This window comes from Arachis hypogaea, chromosome 6 (assembly GCF_003086295.3).
Source record: "Arachis hypogaea cultivar Tifrunner chromosome 6, arahy.Tifrunner.gnm2.J5K5, whole genome shotgun sequence".
In the NCBI taxonomy this organism is placed as follows: Eukaryota; Viridiplantae; Streptophyta; class Magnoliopsida; order Fabales; family Fabaceae; genus Arachis; species Arachis hypogaea.
Window position 1 is genome coordinate 104,275,306 of NC_092041.1, and position 25,649 is coordinate 104,300,954.

The following is a 25,649-nucleotide window of genomic DNA, read 5'->3' on the forward strand; positions in this document are numbered from 1 at the left end:
TACATAAAAAAGCAAAGAAAATAAAATTAAAATAACAAAAGTGAAAAAAGACTTTTTTTTATAATTTTGTTTTGTCATTTTTATGTATAGAAGATTAGAAAATAATAAATTTTTAACTAAATTAATTTTATTTTTGTATTCAATTTAAATAAGTAATAAATTATCTTATTTTAATTTATTCCTTAAATTTATATATCATAAAAATTAAATCAAATAATTAATATACATAATTTTAAATTGTGTGATACTTAAATATCTATTCAAATCAATTAGTTGATATAATTAATTCATCATAATGAATTGACTTTAATGAGTTGAACAAAATAAAGCAGAGGCATGCTAGTTGATTCTATCGTTAAAGGTAAAAATTCAATTTTTATATAATAGAATAGATAGAATAGATAATATAATAGACGGTGAGAAAGAGAAATATAAACATTTTAGATCCTAAGTTGTTTCATTTGGATGTTGAAATGTGGGTATCACATTATTTTACTTATTCTATCCCATGGACCCTTTTGTAACTTTATTTTCGTATCAATGGAATTTCACTACCTTTGAGTACTAAATTAAAATTCAAAATAAAACTGAAAAAAAAGTAAAGAGTATAAAATTATTGATTGAAAAACACTCTAAATAATAAAAAGCCAAATTAATTTTAATATTAAATTCATTAATACGATTTTAATTTTTTATAATAGTTAAAAAATAGATTAGTAAAAACAAATGGAAGAATGGCTTTAATTAGTATTTGATAAAATATTCATTTAGAATAATTAAAAAATATAAAATTATGATATTTTTAAAAATAATACATTTTTATGTTAAAAAAATATATTTAAATAAAATATTTATAAAATATAAAATTTAGAGTAACATAGCTTTATGAACATTAATCATTAATCAATTATGAACTAACATAAAATTATAATATAATTTATTTATGAAAAAAATCAATAATTAATACTAATAAATATAAAAATCATCTAAACACTTTGATTAAAAATATGAGTGGTTAATTATTATTCATTATTAATAATATTTTGTTCATAGCAAAAACTAAAAATATAATTATTCAGATTTAGATTTTAGAAAAATAAACGTATAAGTAACAAAAGATCTATTTTATCATGTATATTATAAATTAATGAATTAAAATAACTTATATAATGAATTATAATTAATTAATTGGTATAAATTATAATAAATTATATGATATTTAAAAAGAAAATAAAATGAATAAAAAATAAAAACAAATAGAAGAATAGAAGACTACAATAAAATAAATTGAATGTAAGTTTTTTTCTTTTTACAAATTTTATATCACATCCACTTCAATAATAATAAATAAAAATACATCAACTTAATATCTAAGAGAAAATGATGAGATAAAATCATAACACAATTCTAAAATAAAAGCTTAAATTAAACCATAATATCATTACACAACACAAATTAAAAGTAATTTTACACTACAATATACCACACAAATAGGTAAATGACTTAAGCAACCAACTTGGGTTGGTCGAATGGTTAGCTCACTCGTCCGCTTAAGCAAGTGTCGGGGGTTCAAATCTCGCCTTGTGCATGCAGCAACCCATTGACCAGCGGCAGACCCTTAAATGGAGCTCCGATCTGCGACGGATTAGTCCTTGACCTATCGGGTTGGAGGATACCGTGGGCAACAAACAAAATGACTTAAGTTTAATTACGGATTTTTTTTATTTATACAAATATAATAATACCATGGTCTATAAATGCTTAATGGATAACATATCATATATTGCTCTGAATGATGAGCACGGGAGTTGAAGAGTGTGTGTTGATTTGTGTCCATGATAGTTGCTTTCTTGTGACGACGCCTCATAGGAAGAAAAAGAATTGTTGTAAAAGCTACCCAATGAAAGAGTAATTGGTAAATGAATAATATTTTCTTCTAGCATATATGGTCTTTTATAGTGGTAAAATAAAAATGAAATCAATAAACTTTTATTTTTTTATATTAGAAATAGAATTTGATATTTATCCTAATAAAATTAAATAACTAATTAGTTATATTTAAATAAATAAAATAAATTAAATAAAAATATTTTTAAGAATTAATCAAATTAATTAGTCAATACAAATAATTAGTATAATTAATTTTATTTGATCTATTGAATTCAAAAAATAAATTAGAAAATAATTAGTTGATATAATTTATTTACTGTAATAAATTGTATTCAATGAGTTATACAAAATAAATTAAGAAACACGCTAAGAAGTATGTCACGCCCATCATGAAGTGCAGAAATTCAATTTTTATATAATAAAAATATACATTCTTATATATGTTATAGAAATATGATTTGATTCTATGAACTTGCTTATTTTTTTTAACTTGCCACCTATATTCAGCATGGAATTTTAATTTTTCTAAAATAAATTTAGAAGAGAGAATAATACTTTCATTTTGGAGAAAAAATAAATTCATGAAGAATTGACATCTCGCTTTCATTAGTTGATAATGCATTAAATATTAATTTTATATAATTATAATAAATATATTTTTCTAAATTAGTATAATCATACATTATTTATTAAATGTTAATTGTAATATAAATATAATAAATATATTTTTCTAAAATAAATTTAGAAGAGAGAATAGTGCTTTCATTTTAGAAGAAAAATGAATTTATGAAAAATTGACACCTCACTTCAATTAGTTAGAGAAAAATACAATTTTAGTATATTAAGTAGAAGTATATTATTATTATTATTATTATTATTATTATTATTATTATTATTATTATTATTATTATTATTAAAAATATTTTCGATTGATAATTGATAAGTAGTTTAATAATGTATTAAATATGGATTTTATATAATTATAATAAAGATATTTTTCTAAATTAGTATAATTATGCATTATTCATTAAATGCATTCATTTTGGAGGGAAAATGAATTCATATATGAGAAAAAAAATCAAATTTTAATATATTAAATAGATTATATAAATAGAAATACTTGCTAAGTATATATAATATAATTGTTATATATGTAACAGATATAAATTGTTATAATTATAGAGACTTACTATAATTATATTAAATTTAATTATGAATGTAAATAAATAAAAGTGATAATAATTAATATTTTTTCTTTTTTATATTTAATATTTACCGTAAATATAAAAAATATTGAGAAAAAAAGTAGATACTGACTTTATTTTATTTTATTTTACGTCATGAATTTTTTTATTAAAATTAATGGAGGAAACAAAATCTTTATGATTATATATCAATTTCAATCATAATAAATAAGTTGAGCAACTAACAAATTTAACGGGTAAATATTATTTTCTATTTATGAAAAAAATGAGGTAACATACATACATATATTAATATAAGAAGAATATATACTCACAATTTTAAAATCTTCAGGAATATTTGATATTATCCTTCAAACTAAAAAATCCATCCTTTATTTACATTAAATATTTATATTAATTTAATTAGACAAGTGTTTTAATAAAAGAAAAAATTATTATTATTATTATTATTATTATTATTATTATTATTAACATTAAATTGGTTATATATATATATATATATATATATATATATATATATATATTCTACAATCGTAAAATAATTTTTCCTTTCATTTATTAACTAATTAAACTTGGTTATTTATATTAAATATATTTAATAATTACTAAAAATTAATCATATAATTATCATTATTAATAATCAATTTATATTTCTCTAAAATATAATTTTCTATCTTTTTATTATTATTATTATTATTATTTTTTTTTATTATTATTATTATTATTATTATTATTATTATTATTATTATTATTATTATATAAGTCACCATTAAGATAATAACTTGTCACTAATAAAATTTTAGGATAATGAATAAAAAATAGAATTATATCAATATAATTAAAATAGTTAAAAATATTTTTGATTGATAATTAGGTTAATAATGCATTAATTATTGATTTTATATAATTATAATAGAGATATTTTTTTAAATTAGTATAATTATGAATTATTCATTAAATGCTAAGTATAATATTGTTATATAATTATAATTAAGATAATTTTCTGAAATAAATTTAAAAGAGATTAGTATAATTATAATAAATAGATTATCTTAAATTAGTATACTTATGTATCATTCATTACCAATTATAATATAATTATATCAATTAAAGATAATTTTAAAAATAAATTTTAAAGAGAGAAATAGTGCAATCATTTTGGAAGGAAAATGGGTTCACGAGAAAGTGACACCTTACTTTCATTAGTTGGGAGAAAATCCAGTTTTAGTATATTAAATAGCAGTAGATTGGTATAAATTATAATAAATTATATAACATTTAAAAAGAAAATAAAATGAATAAGAAGAAAATAAAAATAATAGAGTAGATAGAAGACTACAATAAAATAAATTGAATGTGAGAGTTTTTTTTGGTATATTTCATATCACATTCGTTTCAATAATAATAATAATAAATAAAAATACGTCAACTTGATATCTAAGAAAAAATGATGAGATAAAATCATAATACAGTTTTAAAGTAAAAGTTTAAATTAGAACATAATATCATTACACAACACATATTGAAAGTAATTTCACACTACAATATATCACAAACAGGTAAATGATTTAAATTTAAATACGAAATATTTTTTATTTATGCATACATGATAACACCATGGTCTATAAATACTTCATAGATAACATATCTTATAGAGCTCCAAATGATGAGTACGAAAGTTGGAGAGTGTGGTAGTTTGTGTCTACGATAGTTGTCTTCTTGCAACGACGCCTCATAGAAAGAAAAATAATTGTTGTAAAAGCTATCAGATGAAAGAGTAATTGGTAAACGAATGATATTTTCTTCTAGCATACATGATCTTTTATAGTGGTAAAATAAAAATAGAAGGAATTAAATTTTATATTTTTATATTAGGAATAGAATTTGATATTTATTCTAATAAAATTATTATTATTATCAATATAAATATGTTAACAACTTGCCACTAATAAAATCATTGGATAATGAATAAGAATTAGAAGGATATGAATATAATTAAAATATTTAAAAATATTTTTGATTGATAATTAGTTTAATGATGTATTAAATATTGATTTTATATGATTATGATAAAGATATTTTCTTAAATTAGTATAACTATGTATTATTTATTAAAATAATTAAAAATATTTCTGATTAATAATTGATAAGTAGTTTAATAATGTATTAATTAAATATTGTTGTAAAAGCTATCAGATGAAAGAGTAATTGGTATACGAATGATATTTTCTTCTAGCATACATGATCTTTTATAGTGGTAAAATAAAAATAGAAGGAATTAAATTTTATATTTTTATATTAGGAATAGAGTTTGATATTTATTCTAATAAAATTATTATTATTATTAATATAAATATGTTAACAACTTGCCACTAATAAAATCATTGGATAATGAATAAGAATTAGAAGGATATGAATATAATTAAAATATTTAAAAATATTTTTGATTGATAATTAGTTTAATGATGTATTAAATATTGATTTTATATGATTATAATAAAGATATTTTCTTAAATTAGTATAACTATGTATTATTTATTAAAATAATTAAAAATATTTCTGATTAATAATTGATAAGTAGTTTAATAATGTATTAATTAAATATTGATTTTATATAATTAAAATAAAGATATTTTTTTAAATTAGTATAATTATGCATTATTCATTAAATGCATTCATTTTGAAGGGAAAATGGGTTCACGAGAAAGTCACACCTCACTTTTATTAGTTAGGAGAAAATTCAATTTTAATATATTAAGTAGATAGATAGATGAATAATAAAGATATTTTCTTAAATTAGTATAATGGTACATTATTCGTTAAATATTATTGTAATATTGTAATGTAATTATAATAAAAATATTTTTTAAAATAAATTTATTTAGAGAAATATAAATTGATTATTAATAACCAGTGTCATTATCATATAATTATCATATTATTATTATTATATTATTATTATAATTAAAATGATTAAAAATATTTTTGATTGATAATTAATAAGTAGTTTAATAATATATTAAATATTAATTTTATATAACTATAAAAATATTTTTCTAAATTAATATAATTATGTATTATTACTTAAATGCTAATTATAATATAATTATAATAAAAATATTTTTATAAAACAAATTTAGAAGTGAAAATAGTGCATTCATTTTGGCGAAAAAATATATCCATAAAAAATTGACACCTTACTTTCATTATTTGAGAAAAATCCAATTTTAATATATCAAATAGATAGATTCTGATCTCTAATTTTATTCCACCCCACTATTCTCACATGAACTTGTTGGACTCCCAGAAGCACCAGAATATCTCCGGTGACATCCTCTTTGCCTCCTCCCACTCCACCGTTGTCAAATCAAGCCTCAAAATCAAGATCATCAAGCACGGCACCTTCAGAAAACGACAATTTTAATCTCCAACTATCAGTATCATCGCGTGACCTCTATCAGCCATGTAGTGATTTTTTGTTGCTTAGTTGGTCTTTCAATTGGTGAGAAAGAGCTTTGAGGCATAGTGGTTCTGGTAGGCGCGACTATGGAAGAAGAGTTGAAGCATTTGAGAACCCCAAATCAGAGGAGAGGAGGATTATGAAGAATAGGGCGAAGGAAAAAACGAGGCTAATGATAAAGAAATTAAGAAAGATGAAATCTTTGAACTGTGTTAGTTTTCTTTACTTTCTGGGTATCTTTGATTTTGAAAAAAAAAAATAATTTTTCACTTGCACACAACGATGTTAGACACTCCTTCATCCTTTCTTTACCTGGGGTGAATGAATTAAAGAGGTTTGGACTTTATATCTGCATTTCATAGTGGAATAATGTTCACTTTTCCTTGTGAGTAATGCGAAGTTTGTGCACAACGATATAATGTTAAATCCTTATGTATCCAATTATGTTATAGTGACGATAGTGGTGGTGATGATGGGGCAGTGATGATGGTACTTGGGGGTAGTTAACATTATATTCAAATAAATTATTAATTAAATAAAAATATAATTATTTAATATAATTAATTATTATTGAATTACTTATTATTTAATTATTTAATATAATTATTTAATTAATTAATATTTTATATAATTATTTATCTTTTAAATAATTTGTCAAATAATAAGTTATTGGATAATAAGAGTCTCTATTTAAACGAATTTTCTCTTCTCGAAATTGGTGTAGAAACTAAGAGCAACTCCAATGCTAAGAAATAGAGTTTCTCTTGTGACATATGGGGACTCAATTACCATTGGAGTGAAAAGAAAAGGAAGGCTCTTCAGGTGGATCAAAGTTGAGAATTCCTCTAAACAGGGACTTGCAACAACCAATAAAATCATGTCATATGGTAAATTAATAAAAAATATAAAAAATATATTAAATATATATTAAATAATTAAATTATAATTAATTTATTAATAATTATAATAATTTATTATATTAAATACTTATATATCTATTTAATTAATTATTTAATAATTAGTTATATTAAATTATAATTAATATAAATAATTATGTTAAATCAATATCAAATATTATTTATATTGTTATATTAAATCATAATTAATTAAATTTATTTTACATAAAAAATAAATTTAATTTTTACATATTATAAAATAATTTTTAGTTAGATTATTTATTTTTATTTATAAAATTTAAAATACTAACCAAATTTAAGTTATTTATTTTAATATTTTATAATATTAAATTATTTTAAATTTATAAATTTAAATAATATTATTATAAAAAATAATAATTATATTAATTTTAATTACTTTAATTAATTAATTAAGTAGGACCACAATAGGAACTAAAGTTAGTTCATTCTAATGGAAAAGAGAGAAATTTTTTGAGTTCCTATTTACTGGTAATGATGCAAAAGCTGATATGGAGTTACTTTTTGTGACAAATGGGCCATAAATAAGGACTAGAATGAGTTCCCTACTGGAGATGGTCTAAGAGCAACTCTAATGGGCATAGTTTTGAGGCCCTGTTACTGACAAAAGCAAGTAGGAACCGTTGGAGGGAGAGAAAAATTGAGTTCCTTCACGGGATTCAATGTGAAGGTCCCTCTGAACAGGGAATCAACTAAACCAATAATAACTTGCCACTTGGCAAGTTATTATAAAAATAAATAATTATATAAAATTTAAAATAATTAAATAATTATATTAAATAATTAAATAATAATTAAATTATTAATAATTATAATAAATAATTAGATTAAATAATTAAATTTTTATTTAATTAATAATTTATATTAATTATTTGTATTATAATTAATATTAAATATTATTTATATTATTATATTAAATTATAATTAATTAAATTTACTTACATTAAAAAATAAATTTAATTTTTACATCTTACAAAATAATTTTTGGTTGGGTTGGTTATTTTTATTTTTTAAATTTAAAATACTAACGACATTATTAAAATTAATAGTTGTAAAACTAGCCGTTGCAAAATTAGTAGTTGGAAACTAACCATTATTATGTTACCGTTATTATTAATAAATTAATATTTTAATACTTTATATATATCACTTACATACACTTCTATTCTCACACTTTCCTCTACTTTTCTTCATCTTCTTCCAAGTTTACTTCTATCCCAAATTTTATATTGTGTATTGTTGTTATATATGAATTTATTTAATATTAATATCTTTTAATAGTGAATTATTTTTAAATTTAAATATTTAAATTACATTATTTAAAAAAAATTATTATATTAATTATAAGTATTTTAATTAATTAATTAAGTGGGACCACAATAGGGACTAAAGTTAGTTCCTCCTAATGGAGAAGAGAGAAATGCTTTGAGTTCCTATTTACTGTTTATGATGCAAAAGCTGATATGGAGTAACTTTTTATGACAGGTGGGCCATAAACAGGAACTGGAACGAGTTCCCTACTGGAAATGGTCTAAGAACTCAACTTCTTTTTCCTTCGACGGATAAATCTTTCTTTTTTTCTGACACTATAGTAATCGGGCTCCAAATTTTTTTTTTATTGGAGATGCTCTTAGAGCAACTCCAATAGTTGCTTTTTTTGAGTTCCTATTACTGTGCACGCCAGTAAATATAGGAACTAACCATTGGAGTGAGTTGAGAAAAAATGCTTTCTCTTGGATCAAGAATGGGGAGTCCCTCTGAACGGGGACTTCCATTGTCTAATAATTATATAAAATTTTAATTAATTAAATAATTATATTAAATAATTAAATAATAATTAATTATATTAAATAATAATTAATTTATTAATAATTATAATAATTAATTTATTAATAATTATAATAATTAATTAGATTAAATAATTAAATTTTTATTTAATTAATAATTTATATTAATTATTTATATCATAATTAATGTTAAATATTATTTATATTATTATATTAAATTATAATTAATTAAATTTACTTACATTAAAAAATATATTTAATTTTTACACCTTACAAAATAATTTTTGGTTGAATTGGTTATTTTTATTTTTAAAATTTAAAATGCTAACTATATTATTAAAATTAACAATTGTAAAAACTAGCTGTTACAAAATTAGTCGTTGAAAACTTTAATTAGTGTAATCTCGAATTATATATTGTGTATTATTGTTATATATAAATTTATTTAATATTAATATCTTTTAATAGTAAATTATTTTTAAATTTATAAATTTAAATAATATTATTGAAAAAATTAATTACATTAATTTTAAGTATTTTAATTAATTAATTAAGTGGGACCACAATAGAGACTAAAGTTAGTTCCTCCTAATAGAGAAGAGAGAGATGTTTTGAGTTCCTATTTACTGTTTATGACGCAAAAGCTGATATGGAGTTACTTTTTATGACAGGTGGGCCATAAATAGAAATTGGGATGAGTTCCCTACTGGAGATGGTCTTAGTCCTCCACTCCTCGGCCTCCTTTCTGCTAGTTTCTTTTAGATTCTAGACACTAGACACCGTAAACCTGACACATAGGTGCCATGTTGAATTAGGTGCCACTAGCTAAACTAGGACTGTCAAACGGACTAGTTCGGTCTATTTAAACTCGACTTGTTAAATTTGTGGGTTAAATGAGTTGGTCCGTTTAAGTTTGTTTTATTCGTGGGTCATAATTTTTTAGTTCGAACCGTTTATGGTTAGTCCGATAAATTAAACGGGTCAGCTCATTTATTTTTTATTTTATTTTTTAAAAATTATTTTGACAAAAAATATCATTTTTAGGTCAAAAACCTTTAAAAAATATTTTTTTAGTTGATGGGTCAAATTTTCAGGTCAGATCGAAAAAATTATCGGCTAAAAGTATTATTTTCTTTGAAAAAAAATGTAAAAAAACAAATAAACAGTCATTTTTTTCGAGTTAATCGAATTTAACCCATTTAATTCAAAATTTAAACGAACTTAATTTTAACACTTATTTAAATGGATAAACAGAATGATCGGCCAATTTTGACGGCCCTAAGCTGAACTGGCATTTGAAAGTTGTGAACTTGTTTTCACTTTATAATCTTAAATTCAGTAACATCTCAACTAGGGTTATAAACGGGACAGAAACCACACTAGATTAAAATCTAAATATTATTACACGTTATATAATAGTTGCAATAGTATTTAACGTGATATTGGCGTGTCAATTCACTTCATTTGTTAAATTATTGTCGAAAAGAGGTTGAGCAATTATTATAATATCTAAAAATCAATGTTAGAGACAATAATAATGCAATTAACATCTGAAAATTTGAATCAATGTATGATGTGAATCTCAGAATCACTTTTTGGAAATTTAGTCATTTTTATCAAGCAATATAACCTTATGTATTTTAGTAATTTACTTAATTTATGGCATACAAGATAGAGACCCACTTATAGTTATGTTTTTATATAAAATTAATATTTCAAAATTTTTAATGACAATTTTGTCAGAAAGACTTCAAATTATGTAGGTATTCTCCATTGTTATGAAACAAGTGCATACAAACTTCCACCGACTTTTTTTTATCTAATTTTAGGTTTGTCCCTTAAACCCAGCATCGTCGGTCTGTTGCTCTCCTCCATCTCTCCTCATCATCGTCTTTTTCATCCGTCACGTGTCCTCCCCCTTCACCGTTAACATCTTCGTCGCCTCCGCCTCCGCTTTCCCCTCATTTTGCTGCCGTCCCTTTGTCCAGATCCGCGCCGCCTAAATCCGTACTCTCACAGCACTGTAAAGCACTCATTTAATACCTCCATGTGAAAGTAGAACAACCACTCTGGAATCTGGATGACGGACTTTTCCACTGGCTCTGACTCATCCTGCAATGGCGGCATAACCGTGGAAGAGTGCCAGGGCATGATTCAAAGGAGCCTCAAATGTTAAACACCTCAATTCCTCCCCTCTTATATTTTAGCTTTAGTGCTTCGTACGCTTTTTTCCATTAACGGTTCCGTGAAGTCAATTTCGTATGAATAATAAGCTTTCATTTTTTGGGATTAGAAAGAAAACAATATCATCTGATTTATTTATTTATTTTTTTGCCAGCTCCAGTAGTCAGGTTTTTGAGGGAACATTTGGAGAAAGCTGGGTGTGGTGTGGGCGATAATTTCTTCAAAGCTGTCAATTGCGAGACGCAAACAGCCGGTGGTTACACTCAGGGAAAAGGGGTATTGATCTCCTTCATCTTTTAGTACCTTTGATAAGAGTTCAACTGTTAAATGCTCAAAATTGCGATGAAACAAAACAATGTCATTTCCATGATAGCTGTGAATGATGAAGGAGTCCTTTAGTGAAAACTAGACTACGGACTATTTTGATTTTATGGAAACTTAGGATATTAATTTGACTCGCCCCAAATTTGAGAGACCAATTTGAACATTTATTTTCTGAATTTTTTCTACTAGTTGAGAACTGCATTTTAAATTTTTGGTTTGGCCAACACATTGAAACTTTCCTTTAACATATACTGGTTAGAGTTTCTTTTTCGTTTTTTCTCTACTTTTTTTTCCTTTGGGTGTGTTATCTAGATCATTTTTTCATTAGCAATTATGTAATTAATTTTATAGTAAGAGTACATAAGGATTACATAAGGTGTAACCACTTAACAAACATTTTTTTACGTTTTCATTTTGAAAAATTTTCAAAGAATAAGAGAGTTCAATTTCCCTCTCTCAACCTTCACTCTTCCTCTCTCTTTGATTCATCAAACCATCAACATCACAGATTGAATAGCTTTAGATTTTCTTCAGGGTACATAATTGTTTAAGAAAGGAAGTTTACCACACTTCTTGCAGTAGTTAAAAATATACTGTTGATTAGTCAATGAGACTTTTGAGCAAGTTTACTCATTTTATTAACAAGCTGATTCAGAACATACTTAAGGAAGAAAATAGATGTTCATTATAATCATAGTATACCTTATTATTGATGTAAATATTGTGCTCATTCATCTTCTTATTCTTAATCCTATATTTATATTTTATTGCAAAAAGTTTACATAGCTTGTACCACGCCAGAATAAGAGAGCATAATTGTGTTAGGCATCAATAGCCAACACAAAACCTTGTTGAATATTATGGTATGGATCAAAGATTAGAAAGAAATCATGCTACTGGGACAAAGCTTCATTGTTGTTATTGTTGTTGTTTGTTGCTTGATAGTTTGATTATAAGAAGAGGTCTCCAATTCTCCATTTTCTAAGGCAATTGAAGTTTGCCTTTACTAATATTAAGTTTCTTCATTCAATTTCCCTTTTCCCAGATAGTGCTGTGCAGCAATCAAATAAGCTCTGAAGATGAGGTTAACCAAGTTCTGATTCATGAACTAATTCATGCATTTGATGACTGTCGTGCTGCCAACTTGGATTGGTCTAACTGTGCTCACCATGCTTGTAGTGAGGTTATAATCTAACTATCTGCTAAATAATCTGTATTTAGTTTAACAAATTTTTAGTACCCGAGTTTCCTTTAATCAATATGTCTCTGGTTATGAGAAACAGATAAGAGCTGGTCATCTAAGTGGTGATTGTCATTTCAAACGGGAACTTCTACGAGGTTTTATGGGTATACAAAGGCATGAACCGGTATGCCCTGTTTCTTTTCTTTTTTCATTAATTCAAACATTTATCTTAGTTGAATCTTTTCAAACATAAACATGAACTTCAGCACCTTTTCACTGGTAGAGTGTAATATTTGATAGACTTAAACGGGAGTAGTTTGTTTCTAGATCAGTAGTGACAGTAAAGTTCAGAATACTTTTAATTATATGCTTCCCATGGTGGAGTCCACAGATATCATACACTGGAAGATAATTCCTTCAGTCCCCTTAGTAGTATCTTAAGACATTTTTTGATTACTAATTAGTACATATAGTTTATACTTTATTGTTTTAAAATTAGAAAATAGCAATCTAAATTCTCCAGAACGCCTGGCAGCTGAAATCATCTATATCTGACATGAGAAGAATTATGCATACACAGGTAGCTTTTTCCTAAACTGATTGAAGTCGGGTTTGTTGTTAAGTTGTTTAGTAAGTTAAAATGTAATAGGTAATTTCAATGTTAGTGTGTTTATATAGTTTATGTCCCTAATCATAGCTCATAGGACTTCATTGAAGATAAAGACAAGTAGGAAACTAAAAGAAATATATGCTTTTTTCCCTGCTGATTACTAAGTAATCACTTGAAAATTTAAATTTAATGTCCGGCATCTATTGCTGAATCTTAGATTGCCATCTTGAATCCCACTCACCAAACTGTTTGGCTGAAGAGCAAGATCAGATCTTATATACCTACATAAATTTTTTTATTATAAATGGAGTTTAACTGTTCTTTATGGCATCTACTAAACATCTCCATTGCATCTTTTCTGCTCAGGCATTTATGTAGAAAAGCTGAATGTAAATTGATTTTCCCATTTGAAGAATATGTAGTGATTACTGCAAACTATTCTATTCTTTTGAGACAATGGTGATCTTTGGTCTCTAAATTATGAGCTACTCTTATTCTTGTGCCTAAAGTAGAAATGGATTCAAACACATGCAAATATTCTATAAAAGTTAAAATTATTCATGAAAACAAAATTAAACTGCTAAACAAACACCAACAGCAGTTTAGTTGAGTGGTAGGTAAGCTCATTGGTCTCTGATCTCGAGTTTGAGCCTTGGAGATGGAAAAAGAACTAATGAGACAAGCATAGTTCTTGAGCCAAAATAGTCAAATCCCAAAAGAAAAAACTGCTACACCACCCTTTAAAACATTTTCCTTTATATCTGATTCCTCCGCTGATGGAGGAAAGAACTGTATTTTCTATTTTCTGAAGTTCATTAAAATGACAAACTACATTGTTGCATAACTTATATATAAGATTTATATTGTCTTTGCTCCCTTGCTGTTAAATGAAAGCACAGAATATATTATTATTGTTGTTATTGTTATCATTGTTTATACATTTTGCTTACTGTAACGTATACAATACTGAATAATTGGAATGAAAATTGAAGAAATGTATCAGAAGAAGAGTTATGAAGTCATTATCAGGAAATCCCTATTGTTCTGAAGAAGCTGCCAAGGAAGCTATGGAAGCTGTGTGGGACTTTTGTTACAATGATAAGGAGCCATTTAACAGTGCTTCATAAGAAAAACTTCCACTTTTCTGGTAGGAACTTTTGAGGTGACCACAAATGTGATTCGAATTCTAGAATTAAAAAATTTTTACATTTAGCGAAAATTTTATATATCTGTTGTAAATCCACATGGAATAATTGAGATATCTATACAAGCTTATGCACTAAATTACCACATCTCAGTTCAAATTTTCTTTGTTGATCGAGCATGCTAAGGTTTTATTTCCGTTGATGATTAAAATTTATGAAGATCTTTTATCCATTTCTTTAATTTTTTTTTCCGAAGAAAACCTATATGAATCTTAAACATACCTATATTAATGAAGCCTTTTTGTAACTTCTGTACATTGAGTATTTAGTCTGATATTCATGGGTCGAATGTTAAAAATAGGACCCCGATTTGATTTGTTTTGTTTTGTTTTTTTTTTTCTTTTTTTCCCCTGTAAGTGCTTATTTGATCGTTAAAGGTGTTTGTACCATGTACGTCTCATTTTAGTTCTTGAAATAAATTTCAATAATAGTTCTTGAAATAAATTTCAATAATTATAGCCCCCCTAAAATTGAAATTTTTTTTTAGGTTATTCAAGCTAATTTTTACAAACAAATATCACCCAAGGAAAACTTACATCACCCGTTACAATTCGAGAAACTAAATTAATTTCATAACCTTGGAAAATAGTTTCAGCATGTTTCAAAGAACAAAGATCATAACTTTGGAACTGACTGGCAGAGGTTAATTTGATTCAAAGAACAGCAAAAACAAAGTTGCTGATCTCTTACTAGCTAGCTCAAAAGATTCTAAATAGATAACATCTCTTAATATTAAAGATTAAAGAGAAAAGGTTTTAGAGTGCTATGTGTCAAGTAGCTAGTGATGATGGTACTAAAGAGAATTTATGTACATATCCATGTAATGTACATGTACATATATGTCAATGACGACATGCATTTTATCCTATCATATGTGTCATGCATTACATTAGGGTTTTTCTTTTCACATGCAAGAACCACCCATTGGAACTTATGTGGAGATAATAACATTTTGAGTTTATAAAGTTGTAAAAATATCAATTTGACTTTTTAAACCAAAAGACAATCTTTTAAATTATTTTCACATTTAAAATAGTACTAGTCTTATGACACTTAATTTTGATTTTCTACTATATCTCTCAGTCCGGCAGGTCAATAACTAATATGTCGTAGATCAGAACTCAATTTAAGAGTTTGTCGATTCGAATTTTCGACATTTGCTTAAGTGGACTAGTGAACTAACCACTAGACTAACCCAACTTGATTACGACGACACTTAATTCTCTTGTAATATTATCACAAGGAAGAACTTTTAATTTTGTAGTTACCATTATTATTCCCAGATTTTTTGACATGCCTGAATTACTCTTGAATGTCTCTATTTTAAGGCTATGGACCACGTGATTAAATCTATATTAACATTGATGTTAGCCTTTCTGAAAAGTTGGTGGCTCTTTAGCCTTTAGGATAGAAAGAAACAAAAAGAGATACCAACCCCAAAAAACATGTCACGCACACAGCACCAAACCGACAATACTATTCTCACCTCAGCGGGAGCCACATTCACCTTTGAGATCTAAGTTATAAAAACCAAGCATTATGGTTATGGATTCTTCCTAAGAGTTGAAGGACAGGGATATAGTATTATGGAGAAAAAGGCTTTAACATGAAGTTTTCGCGGTTACTTAGAGTAATTGTTTTCTTCATGTTGCTAAGCCAATATTTAACATTTTCAGCCAGACCTAACCCTCCAGGTAGTTTACTTGTGTGTTTATTTCTAGTTTGGTTTCATTGGGTTCAATATTTGTGTATGAAAATTGCAGGATCAGAGGGACTCAACGGACATGAAAAGCAAAAGCAGGGTCCTAATTGGTGGTCTGATGAGGATTATTCTCTACCTCGAAGACGGAGGCCTGTGCATAATAAGTTAGACCCTTGATTAATGATGTTCATAGTTCTTTCAGCATTTTGATCAAACGTAATATATAGTACTTCGAATCCCTTTCACTTTATGATCAATTAATGTTTCAATGTTTGTATTTTTACCTTAAATTGTGCCATCACAATTAATGCAATTGCCGCTCACTGTTAAATTGTGCCATCACAACTATTGAAAATTTCTATAAATGATAAAAGAAGTTAGTTAGAGGTCAGTTAGAAAGCTATATATGTTTGTTATATCAGTTAGTCTTTCATGATTTAGGATGTAACACGGTTAGTATATAAGTCTTACTGTGATATATGTGTATGTACATTTTACATGAGATTCCATCACAACACTAGCTTTGATTCATTCTTCACAACCCTATGCTCTGTTTCTATTTCTGCTTTCAGCTTCCTTAACATGAATATACGCCCCCAACTGTTTTTTGGGTAGGGCATCACCCCATTTTTAAGTATAAAAATAACATATTTCTAGTTTAAAATAAAAAATCAAGTACGGTCATTTTCCTATACTATATTAAATTGAATTTTGTATAGTTAGCAGTTACTCAGAGATACAAGGATGTATATATATCATATTCTGAAGTGACTATAGTATGTATCTTATTACAAGTAATTATTGAATGGATTTTACGCTTTGAAATACTGGGTTAATATTCGTCTCTAATAACTTTGGTTCATTATTTTAAGCAGCAATATTCTCAATTTAGATGGATACGTGCTTCTAAATTTAGTGCATTTTAATATAGTCCATGTTTAATTTTAGCAACATGTGAAAAAAGAGGAAACTAAATTCCCTACTTGGTCAACTTGTATACCGAAACAGCATATAGAGGAGACAAGAAAGCAACAACGAAAGTACACAGAAAGCACCAAATCGATCAGAAGCCAAAAGCAACATATATGAAGAATAATATAAAAACCAAATTTGAGACAAAAGCAACGACAACAATAAGTTAATAACGTAGACATGTAGATCAAATCTGAAGAACAGAGAGAGACAAAAAAGCAATAATAAATAATTATTGAATAAAGGTTGAAATGCTTAGCAATTATTATTAGCTAGAACCCAAAATAAAGCTATGGAAGGGTCTCTTCCATCCCAATGCATGTTATCTGTATGATCACTAGAGAAAGTAGTGCTGCGCATGCAATGCAAACGAGGGTTTTCCGCAGCAGCTTCTAGATATTATGTCCCAAAAGGCATAGGCATGTTTTGTTTCAGTCACTTTCCACATATTAAATTCTTCACTTGAATTATCTATATTGTGGGTTGGACCATCTTGTGATGGGAAGATTTTCTTTTTTTATTGATTCGAATAACGAGAAAGCATAGGAACCAACTCTTTTAAACAACTCCATTTCATATTTATTAATTTTAAATTATTTTTTAAAATCAAAATTTGATTAATTTGACATTAATTACGTTGAATTTAGTAAATTAACAGCTTTCTAAACACAGTGCCGTCAACCTTTTCTCTCGTAGTGTCGGCCTTCTCTCTCATGCAGACCGCCACATCGTTGTTTTTGTGGTGTGCCATTATTCTTGCTGCTGGTGTAGGGACAAGAAATATCCAATCGTAATAAAAAAAATTATCTATTCTTAAATAAAAGAAACATCCAATCTCGAATAAAATGAACATTCAATCTCGTATGAAATCGTTTACTAAGTTTATGAACTCCAAAACAGAGATAAAACATCCAGTAAATCGAAAAAACAAAATCGTGACTCGACAGCGTGATAAAAGAGGAGGAGGAGAAGACAAGACACGATGGAGGAGAAGGAAGAGACGCGGCGTCACGGCAGAGACAGTTGAGACCCGACGTGACGGAAGAGGCAGACGGCGCGGTGCAACGACGCGGTGGCGACGGAATGGAAGGCTATGCAGCACGACAGAGGAGGCGTACGACTTGACGTGACTTCTCGACCGTGGTGGGGGTGTCCTCGCAGCGGAAGCAACACGGCATGATGGGCTCGTTCATGGCAGCGTTGGAGGAGGCGACAGCGACCCGGACGTAGTCTGTGACGGAGGTTGATGGCGCAGGTGACGACGTGCAGAGTAGGAGAGTGAGGCGGCTGCATGCCTTTTTTGAAACTAAGGTTAAGAAGAGTACAAATGGAGTAGATTTTTTGTTTGTTTTAGTGCACTTTAGATTCAGTTCAATAAGAATCGGCGGCAGAAGTTGGCTGGATCTTCTGTTGATTACCTAGAGGAATTATTTGAATGAATGACTCCAATAATAGACATAAATGTTTGGCTATAGCAGCTATGTAAATTTGATAACATCTAAAAATTGTTGCAAAAGTTAAAGTAATATTTTTTTAATATTTAAAAATAATTTTTAATTTAAAAAATAAAAGGAAAAACTATTATAAAAATATAAAAAATAGTATAATTCTAATTTTAGATATATTTTCTAAGTATTACCATCTATTATGATTATTATTACAATAGTTACGATGATTATACAATTTTAATAATACTTAAAAAATATTATTAATTTTAAATCACACTTTTTTACTATTTGACGATACTTTTTTGTAAAATAATTTTAAATAATTAAAAATAAGAGTAATTATCTGAATCAGTTTTTAAGAATTTAAAAAATGGACATTTTAGTCCAAAAAAAATTAATACACAGATTAATCTTTAAGGTTTTACTCCAGTAAGTAAATCAATTCCCAGTTCATTTTGCGGCAGAGTAATTACTCAAATCAGTCCGTAAAGATTTTAAAAACGGACATTTTAATCCCTACAAAAATTAATATACAGATCAATTCCCAACATTTTTCTCCGTCAGACATAACAGTCCTCCATCAAAAAAAATAAAATAAAATTATTATTATTATTATTATTATTATTATTATTATTATTATTATTATTATTATTATTATTATTAATTACCCAATAATACTATATCATGAATTTTTTGTATTTTTTAGACAAAAATAATGATAAATTTATTCATTAAATTCTTATGTATGTATTTTTAATATAAAAAAATATATAATATACATACACACATACATAGTCACTCAATAATAATAATAATAATAATAATAATAATAATAATAATAATAATAATAATAATAATAATAATAATAATAAATTTTTTAGAGATTATTCTACAAAAAATTTAAAGTTAAAATTATTTGATATTTTTGTATTTAATAAAAGATGTCCTATTTTAAAAATATATTTGTATTAAAAAAATGTTTTAATTTAAATTTTAAAACATTGTTATAAAAAAAGTAATTACTCTGATGGAGTTTATTATTATTATTATTATTATTATTATTATTATTATTATTATTATTATTATTATTATGGATTGAGGGTGTAGGATTTGTAATTTAGGGTTTAGGATTAAGTTAGGATTGATGCATTTTGAATTTGGAGTTAGAATTTAGAAAATGTTGTTAAAAATTTAGCATACAAAATTAGGGATTAGGATTTGTAATTTAGTTTGATTTTTTAAAAATATTTTTAAATGTTATTAAAAATATAAAAATAATAAAAAATATAATTTTATCATTTTATTACTTTTACGTTATTTTACAAATTTTAAAATATAAATTTAAAAATTTTAGTTTTTTAAACCTTTAGACGTATAAATTTGTTATGAATTGATTTTTATTATCAATAATCTAATTATTTAGTTTTTTTAAATCAAATTGTTCTGGACATATTTGTTCTCGACATATTTACTGACCAAATAACGAGTTTTGAGAAACTATGGTTATGGTAGAGATTTAAAGTTCCTACTTTAGTAATTATTTTTGTGTTTATTTATAAGGACAGAATATATAGAGATACATCAACACAAAGTCATATTTGATAGATGAGACATATATAAATAAAAATATTGTATCTAAAGACACTGAATTAATATATTTTGTATCTATCCTGACAGAAAAAACACTGTAATACTAACAAAGAATACAATTTATTTATTTTTCATTATTCTTATTAATTTTTTATAATTATACTTTTTATTATTATATTTTTTTCTTAACTTTTTTAAATAATAAAAATAAATTAAATTTTTATAATTTATTCTAATTTATTATCAAACAAAATATAAAAATGTTCTATTATTTATATTTTATTTTTAATGTCTTGTATTGTTCTGTTAAACTAAACGCAGCCTATTTTGCTTTGAATATGGATAATCTTTTATCTTCTTATTTTTCTAATTTTAATTTTTTATTTAATTCTTCCAAGTTTTTTAGTGATACCACTATGACAAAAACCAATCACAATAAAAATAAAAAATCCCAAATACCCTGGTCCAATATCTTCTAAATTAATTATTCAGGCTAAACTAAGGCTAAACTAAACTAATTAGCATAGTGTAGCAAAAGCCATCACCTGTCAGCAACAAATAAAATGTGGTTTATGTCAGCTGTTGTTATTTAGTGTTTATCTTCAAACAATATCTATTTAGACAATTATCAAAATTTTAAAGTGATAATAATAACATATGTATAAAATAAATTTTCATTATACACCATAGAATTCACCATGTAATAAAAGCCTCCTTCTAGTGTCTCTAACCCAACCCCTAATATTCGTAACAATATTATTATTTTTATTATGAAGGTAATAATTAAATTATAAACAGGTAATAATTATAAACGACGTAGTACTAATATTGTCCAAGCTGTACCGTAGGAAAGTTTGATGGAATCGCCGCATTTAACTCCATGAACTTAGTTTCTTTCAAAACGTGTATGGCCTCTTAATCACTTCACTTTATATTCACTCTTTTCTTCTTTTTCCCTCTGCTTAAATTCTTCCCTTTCATTATCTCTCATTTTTTTATCCTTTTTGTTTAGTTCTCTTCTTCTCTCATAACCCAAATAAATCCAATGAAGAACAAAGTGACAGTTGTTGGAAGTGGCAATTGGGGCAGTGTTGCGGCAAAGCTCATTGCTTCTAACACCGTTCGACTCAGCTCCTTCGATGGTACACATTTCTTCTTCTACTTTATATTCCTCCATGCATGTATACATAGCAATAGTACCATGCATACATTCTCATGTTTGTTATCTTTCAAACACAAACCAATTTTAATGGTTAATAATGTTGTGTTAGGATAGCTAGCTAAAAGTAATTCTTTTAGGAGTGTATATATATATTTGACATTATTAATTAAATGTCAATATTTTTTTATGGTAAATTATTGTACCATAGAACCTTTTCTTGGATACTTCTTATATAAACAATTTAAGTATTTTCTGTACAATCATTGACTATTTTATTTTATTCAACAATCATTTAACTATCAAAATGTAAAAATATTTAAACACTTCTTTACCATTAATAACGTGACCAATTTTCATATAATTAGAGAAAACAAGTCTCACTGTTTGTTCATAACTTCATGTAACACACTTCATCCATTGAAATGTTTAGATGAGGTAAGAATGTGGGTGTTCGAAGAGAAATTGCCAAGTGGGGAGAAGCTTACGGATGTAATCAATAGAACCAATGTGAGTACTAAGCACACATCCATTCCCCAATAATAATAATAATAATAATATTTTCTCGTTGAATGACTAAGTATTGTTTTTCCAGGAAAATGTCAAATATCTCCCTGGAATCAAGCTTGGAAAAAATGTAGTTGCAGACCCTGACGTTGAAAGTGCAGGTTTAATATTTTTTCCATTATTTTTTTTCCTCCCTAAATTTCAGTGTCCTCCTATACATACATTGTGACTCTTTTTGGCATGCATACACATTTTTGTAACTTAGATACATAAAAGCAAAGATATACTATAATCCTATTTTAACTATTGTTTCTGAAAGCTAGAGGTTAGATTTGAAAATAAAAGATACAATAAAGTACACTCAGTCCCTTTGATGAGGTTTTGAATAATGACTATCTAACTCATTAATTTTATTTAAAATCCTAAACTCCACCCGTCTACCGCTAGGGTTACTTGTGTATGTATTCCATAGTGTGATAAAAAAAAATTATGAAACGACTAATAATTTTATTCTCTCTCTTTTTTTTTTCTTTACAAGTCATAGTATAAAATAAATATACTGATAAACTTTCCACCTTATATTACAATATTTTGAATTTCAATTGATATTAATGTAAAACTAAATTCTAGTTGCTTGTACCCAAACGAATTAATGATAAGTATTTTGAATTACTATCGAATAATATCAAAATAATAAAATAGTCTATTTATAAACGAGTCATATTTTTATTGACTCGACTGATCCATTTTTAAGCGAATTGAGCTGACACATGATTTGTAGTTCATTTTATTGGCAACTTTTCTACCAGTTTAATTTTTACAACAATTGACACTTGATAGATAATATGCAAATATTTTGTTATGACTGTATTATTTAATAAAAAAATCATACGCTTATAGAAACAAATTTAGAATTTTGCAAACATAAATTAAAAAAAAATGGGGAATGGAAAATCTACCGATTTATTTTAACATGGGTTGTTTTTGTAAATCAAGTTTTGTTCCATTAGTTATTGTTTTGCGAATTTTGCAGTAAAGGGTGCGAATATGTTGGTATTCGTAAGTCCACATCAATTCATGGAAGGAATATGCAAAAAACTTGTTGGGAAAATAGGGAAAGACACAGAAGGTATTTCCCTTGTGAAAGGAATGGAGGTGAAGAAGGAAGGCCCATGCATGATTTCCACCCTCATTTCCAAAACATTAGGAATCAATTGTTCTGTTTTGATGGGGGCTAACATAGCAAACGAGGTAGTCTAATTAACCATGCTTAATTAACCTTATATATTATTATATATGGTATAATTTTCTAATAATGTGTGATGTTTTACTAGATAGCCTTGGAGAAATTTAGTGAAGCAACGGTTGGATACAGCAAAAATAAAGAAGCTGCTGAGAAATGGGTTCAGTTGTTTGGAACTCCCTATTTCATCGTGTCAGCCGTGAGTTCTTTTCTTCCATTTGTAGAATTCAACTAATAAAAAAATCAATCATCTTGAAATAATAAATATATTAAAATTGTATGAAATAACACATATATTTGAACACAAATAACTTATTACAAACATATTCTAAACAATTTAAACATGAAGACCGAGAAAATTGTAAGTTATTCATTAAAAGATTTTATTACAAGTGTTTTTCAAAAGAGTAATGAAAATTGAATTTTTAAAAGGTGTCAAACAAACAACATATTCAATAATTAATCACCAAGCTTCCATTCATTGAATTTTAATAAAGAAATAAGTGCACAAAATGAAGAGAGATCTTTGGTTAATTGATGATGTAGTTTGAAATCTTGAAAAATTGTTTATACATCATTTTTCTCAACCTAAAATATTTTATGTTTTGTTGGCTTGTTACATTATAATTTATTAGGTCCAAGATGTGGAAGGTGTCGAAATGTGTGGAACTCTGAAAAATATTGTGGCCATAGCCGCAGGTTTGTTGCACAATATTCACAATTTAATTGTGGTTTCCTCCTTCACATTTTATAAAATGACACAAATTTTGGTAGGTTTTGTTGATGGCATGGAGATGGGAAACAACACTAAAGTAAGACAACATTTTTTTTTTCTTATTATTTTTGTTTGTTCATTTTGTTTCTTAATTTGGGTTCTCCATATGTGTAGGCTGCAATCATGCGAATTGGTCTGAAAGAGATGATAAAGTTTTCAAAGATGTTGTTTCCATCGGTTAAGGATAGCACATTTTTTGAAAGTTGTGGTGTAGCTGACCTTATAACCACATGCTGTAAGAAAATGGATTTAATTATTATTTGTTTCGTTTCAAATCATTATTTCGTACTTTGAAAATTCATATAGTATTGATAGTTCAATTTATTTAAAGGAGAAATTTTTTTCTTTATTATGGCAGTGGGTGGAAGAAACAGGAAAGTTGCTGATGCTTATGCAAAAAATCAAGGGAAGCGGTTTGTTTTTCACCTCTAGACCTGAGTATCTTTACGAGTAAATTAAGAAAAATAATAAAAATTTAGTTCTATCTGACATATTTGTTTAATTTCTACTTTGTAGGTCTTTTGATCAGCTTGAGGCAGAGTTGCTTAATGGCCAGAAATTGCAGGTACAATCCTTGGTCCCAGTTAGTTAATATTGGTTCAAATGAAGAATTTACTAATGTTGGTTCAAATGTAAGGCAAAAACAAAGAAAAATATTGATCAGCTAATATTTTTCTAATTATATATGCATGATTTTTTAAAACCAGTAATGTTAATATGTTGCGTCTTGGCGTGTTACCCATTCATGTGTATTTTGTTGTGATAATTAGGGTGTATTAACTGCAAAAGAGGTTTATGAGGTTCTAAGTGATCGAGGATGGGTAGAGCAGTTTCCACTCTTCTCAACAGTTCATGCAATCAGCATTGGTCGCCTTCCACCTTCCGCCATAGTCGAACTTGGCGACTCCAGGTACTTTTAACGACCATGTTAGATGTACACTAAAATCAGGCTATCCTACATGTTAAAATACAAAATACACATTGAAAATGAGTTAAACAATACGTGTATTTATGCATAACTAGTTCATCTTGGTGATTGTAGGTCGGCAAATAAACAGGTTGGTAACAGTACTCTTTGAAGGAAAAGAAGGAAAGCCAAACTACTCTTACATGACGTTATGACCATTAGTTAAATTTTTTGCAGTGCAAGTAATTAATGCAATAGATTTACATACAATAAACAGATTTAAAAGCCCATCAAAATGATATTATCCAAAATTCAAACTTGGAGTCCACTGAAGATGATGAAGCCGATGATGTGATGAAGATCTCATCAACAGGAGCGATTAGAGTTCCAAAACCTTCATCTATTTATACAGCTTATTTATATTTTAGGTTCATATTTTGATGATTTTCCTTTTTTCCTTGTTTTCTTTTTGTCATCATCTTTGTGTATATATATGCCTATATGCAATGAATGAAAGGATCAAGTTATTTCAAATTCTTAATTAGACAAAAATGATGAAGCTT

General features: G+C 26.3%; 2 protein-coding genes and 1 long non-coding RNA gene across 4 annotated transcripts; all 3 read left to right on the plus strand.

Moving 5' to 3' along the window:
* The first annotated feature begins 10,861 nt into the window (after positions 1–10,861).
* On the plus strand, positions 10,862–14,870 carry LOC112697273 (mitochondrial inner membrane protease ATP23). Its single transcript, XM_025750378.3, has 5 exons — positions 10,862–11,448; positions 11,616–11,737; positions 12,831–12,968; positions 13,069–13,152; positions 14,571–14,870. Exons 1-5 carry the CDS (start codon positions 11,358–11,360, stop codon positions 14,703–14,705), a joined length of 570 nt encoding a protein of 189 aa, XP_025606163.1. The 5' UTR covers positions 10,862–11,357; the 3' UTR covers positions 14,706–14,870.
* Positions 14,871–16,347: 1,477 nt separating this feature from the next.
* On the plus strand, positions 16,348–16,827 carry LOC140173505 (uncharacterized). The gene is made up of 2 exons (XR_011862578.1): positions 16,348–16,477; positions 16,547–16,827. It is a non-coding gene; the product is annotated as an uncharacterized lncRNA (long non-coding RNA).
* Positions 16,828–21,512: 4,685 nt separating this feature from the next.
* On the plus strand, positions 21,513–25,620 carry LOC112697275 (glycerol-3-phosphate dehydrogenase [NAD(+)]). 2 transcript variants are annotated; one of them, XM_072197496.1, is made up of 13 exons: positions 21,513–21,637; positions 22,088–22,164; positions 22,250–22,322; positions 23,195–23,412; positions 23,496–23,603; positions 24,040–24,103; positions 24,179–24,216; positions 24,294–24,414; positions 24,538–24,592; positions 24,696–24,744; positions 24,950–25,089; positions 25,222–25,237; positions 25,324–25,620. In XM_072197496.1, the coding sequence occupies exons 1-13, from the start codon at positions 21,541–21,543 to the stop codon at positions 25,330–25,332; spliced, it is 1,065 nt and encodes a 354-aa protein (XP_072053597.1). In that variant the 5' UTR covers positions 21,513–21,540; the 3' UTR covers positions 25,333–25,620. The 2 variants fall into 2 exon arrangements, with proteins under 2 accessions (XP_072053597.1, XP_025606167.1); XM_025750382.3 differs by having other exon boundaries at positions 25,222–25,620.
* Positions 25,621–25,649: the final 29 nt, after the last annotated feature.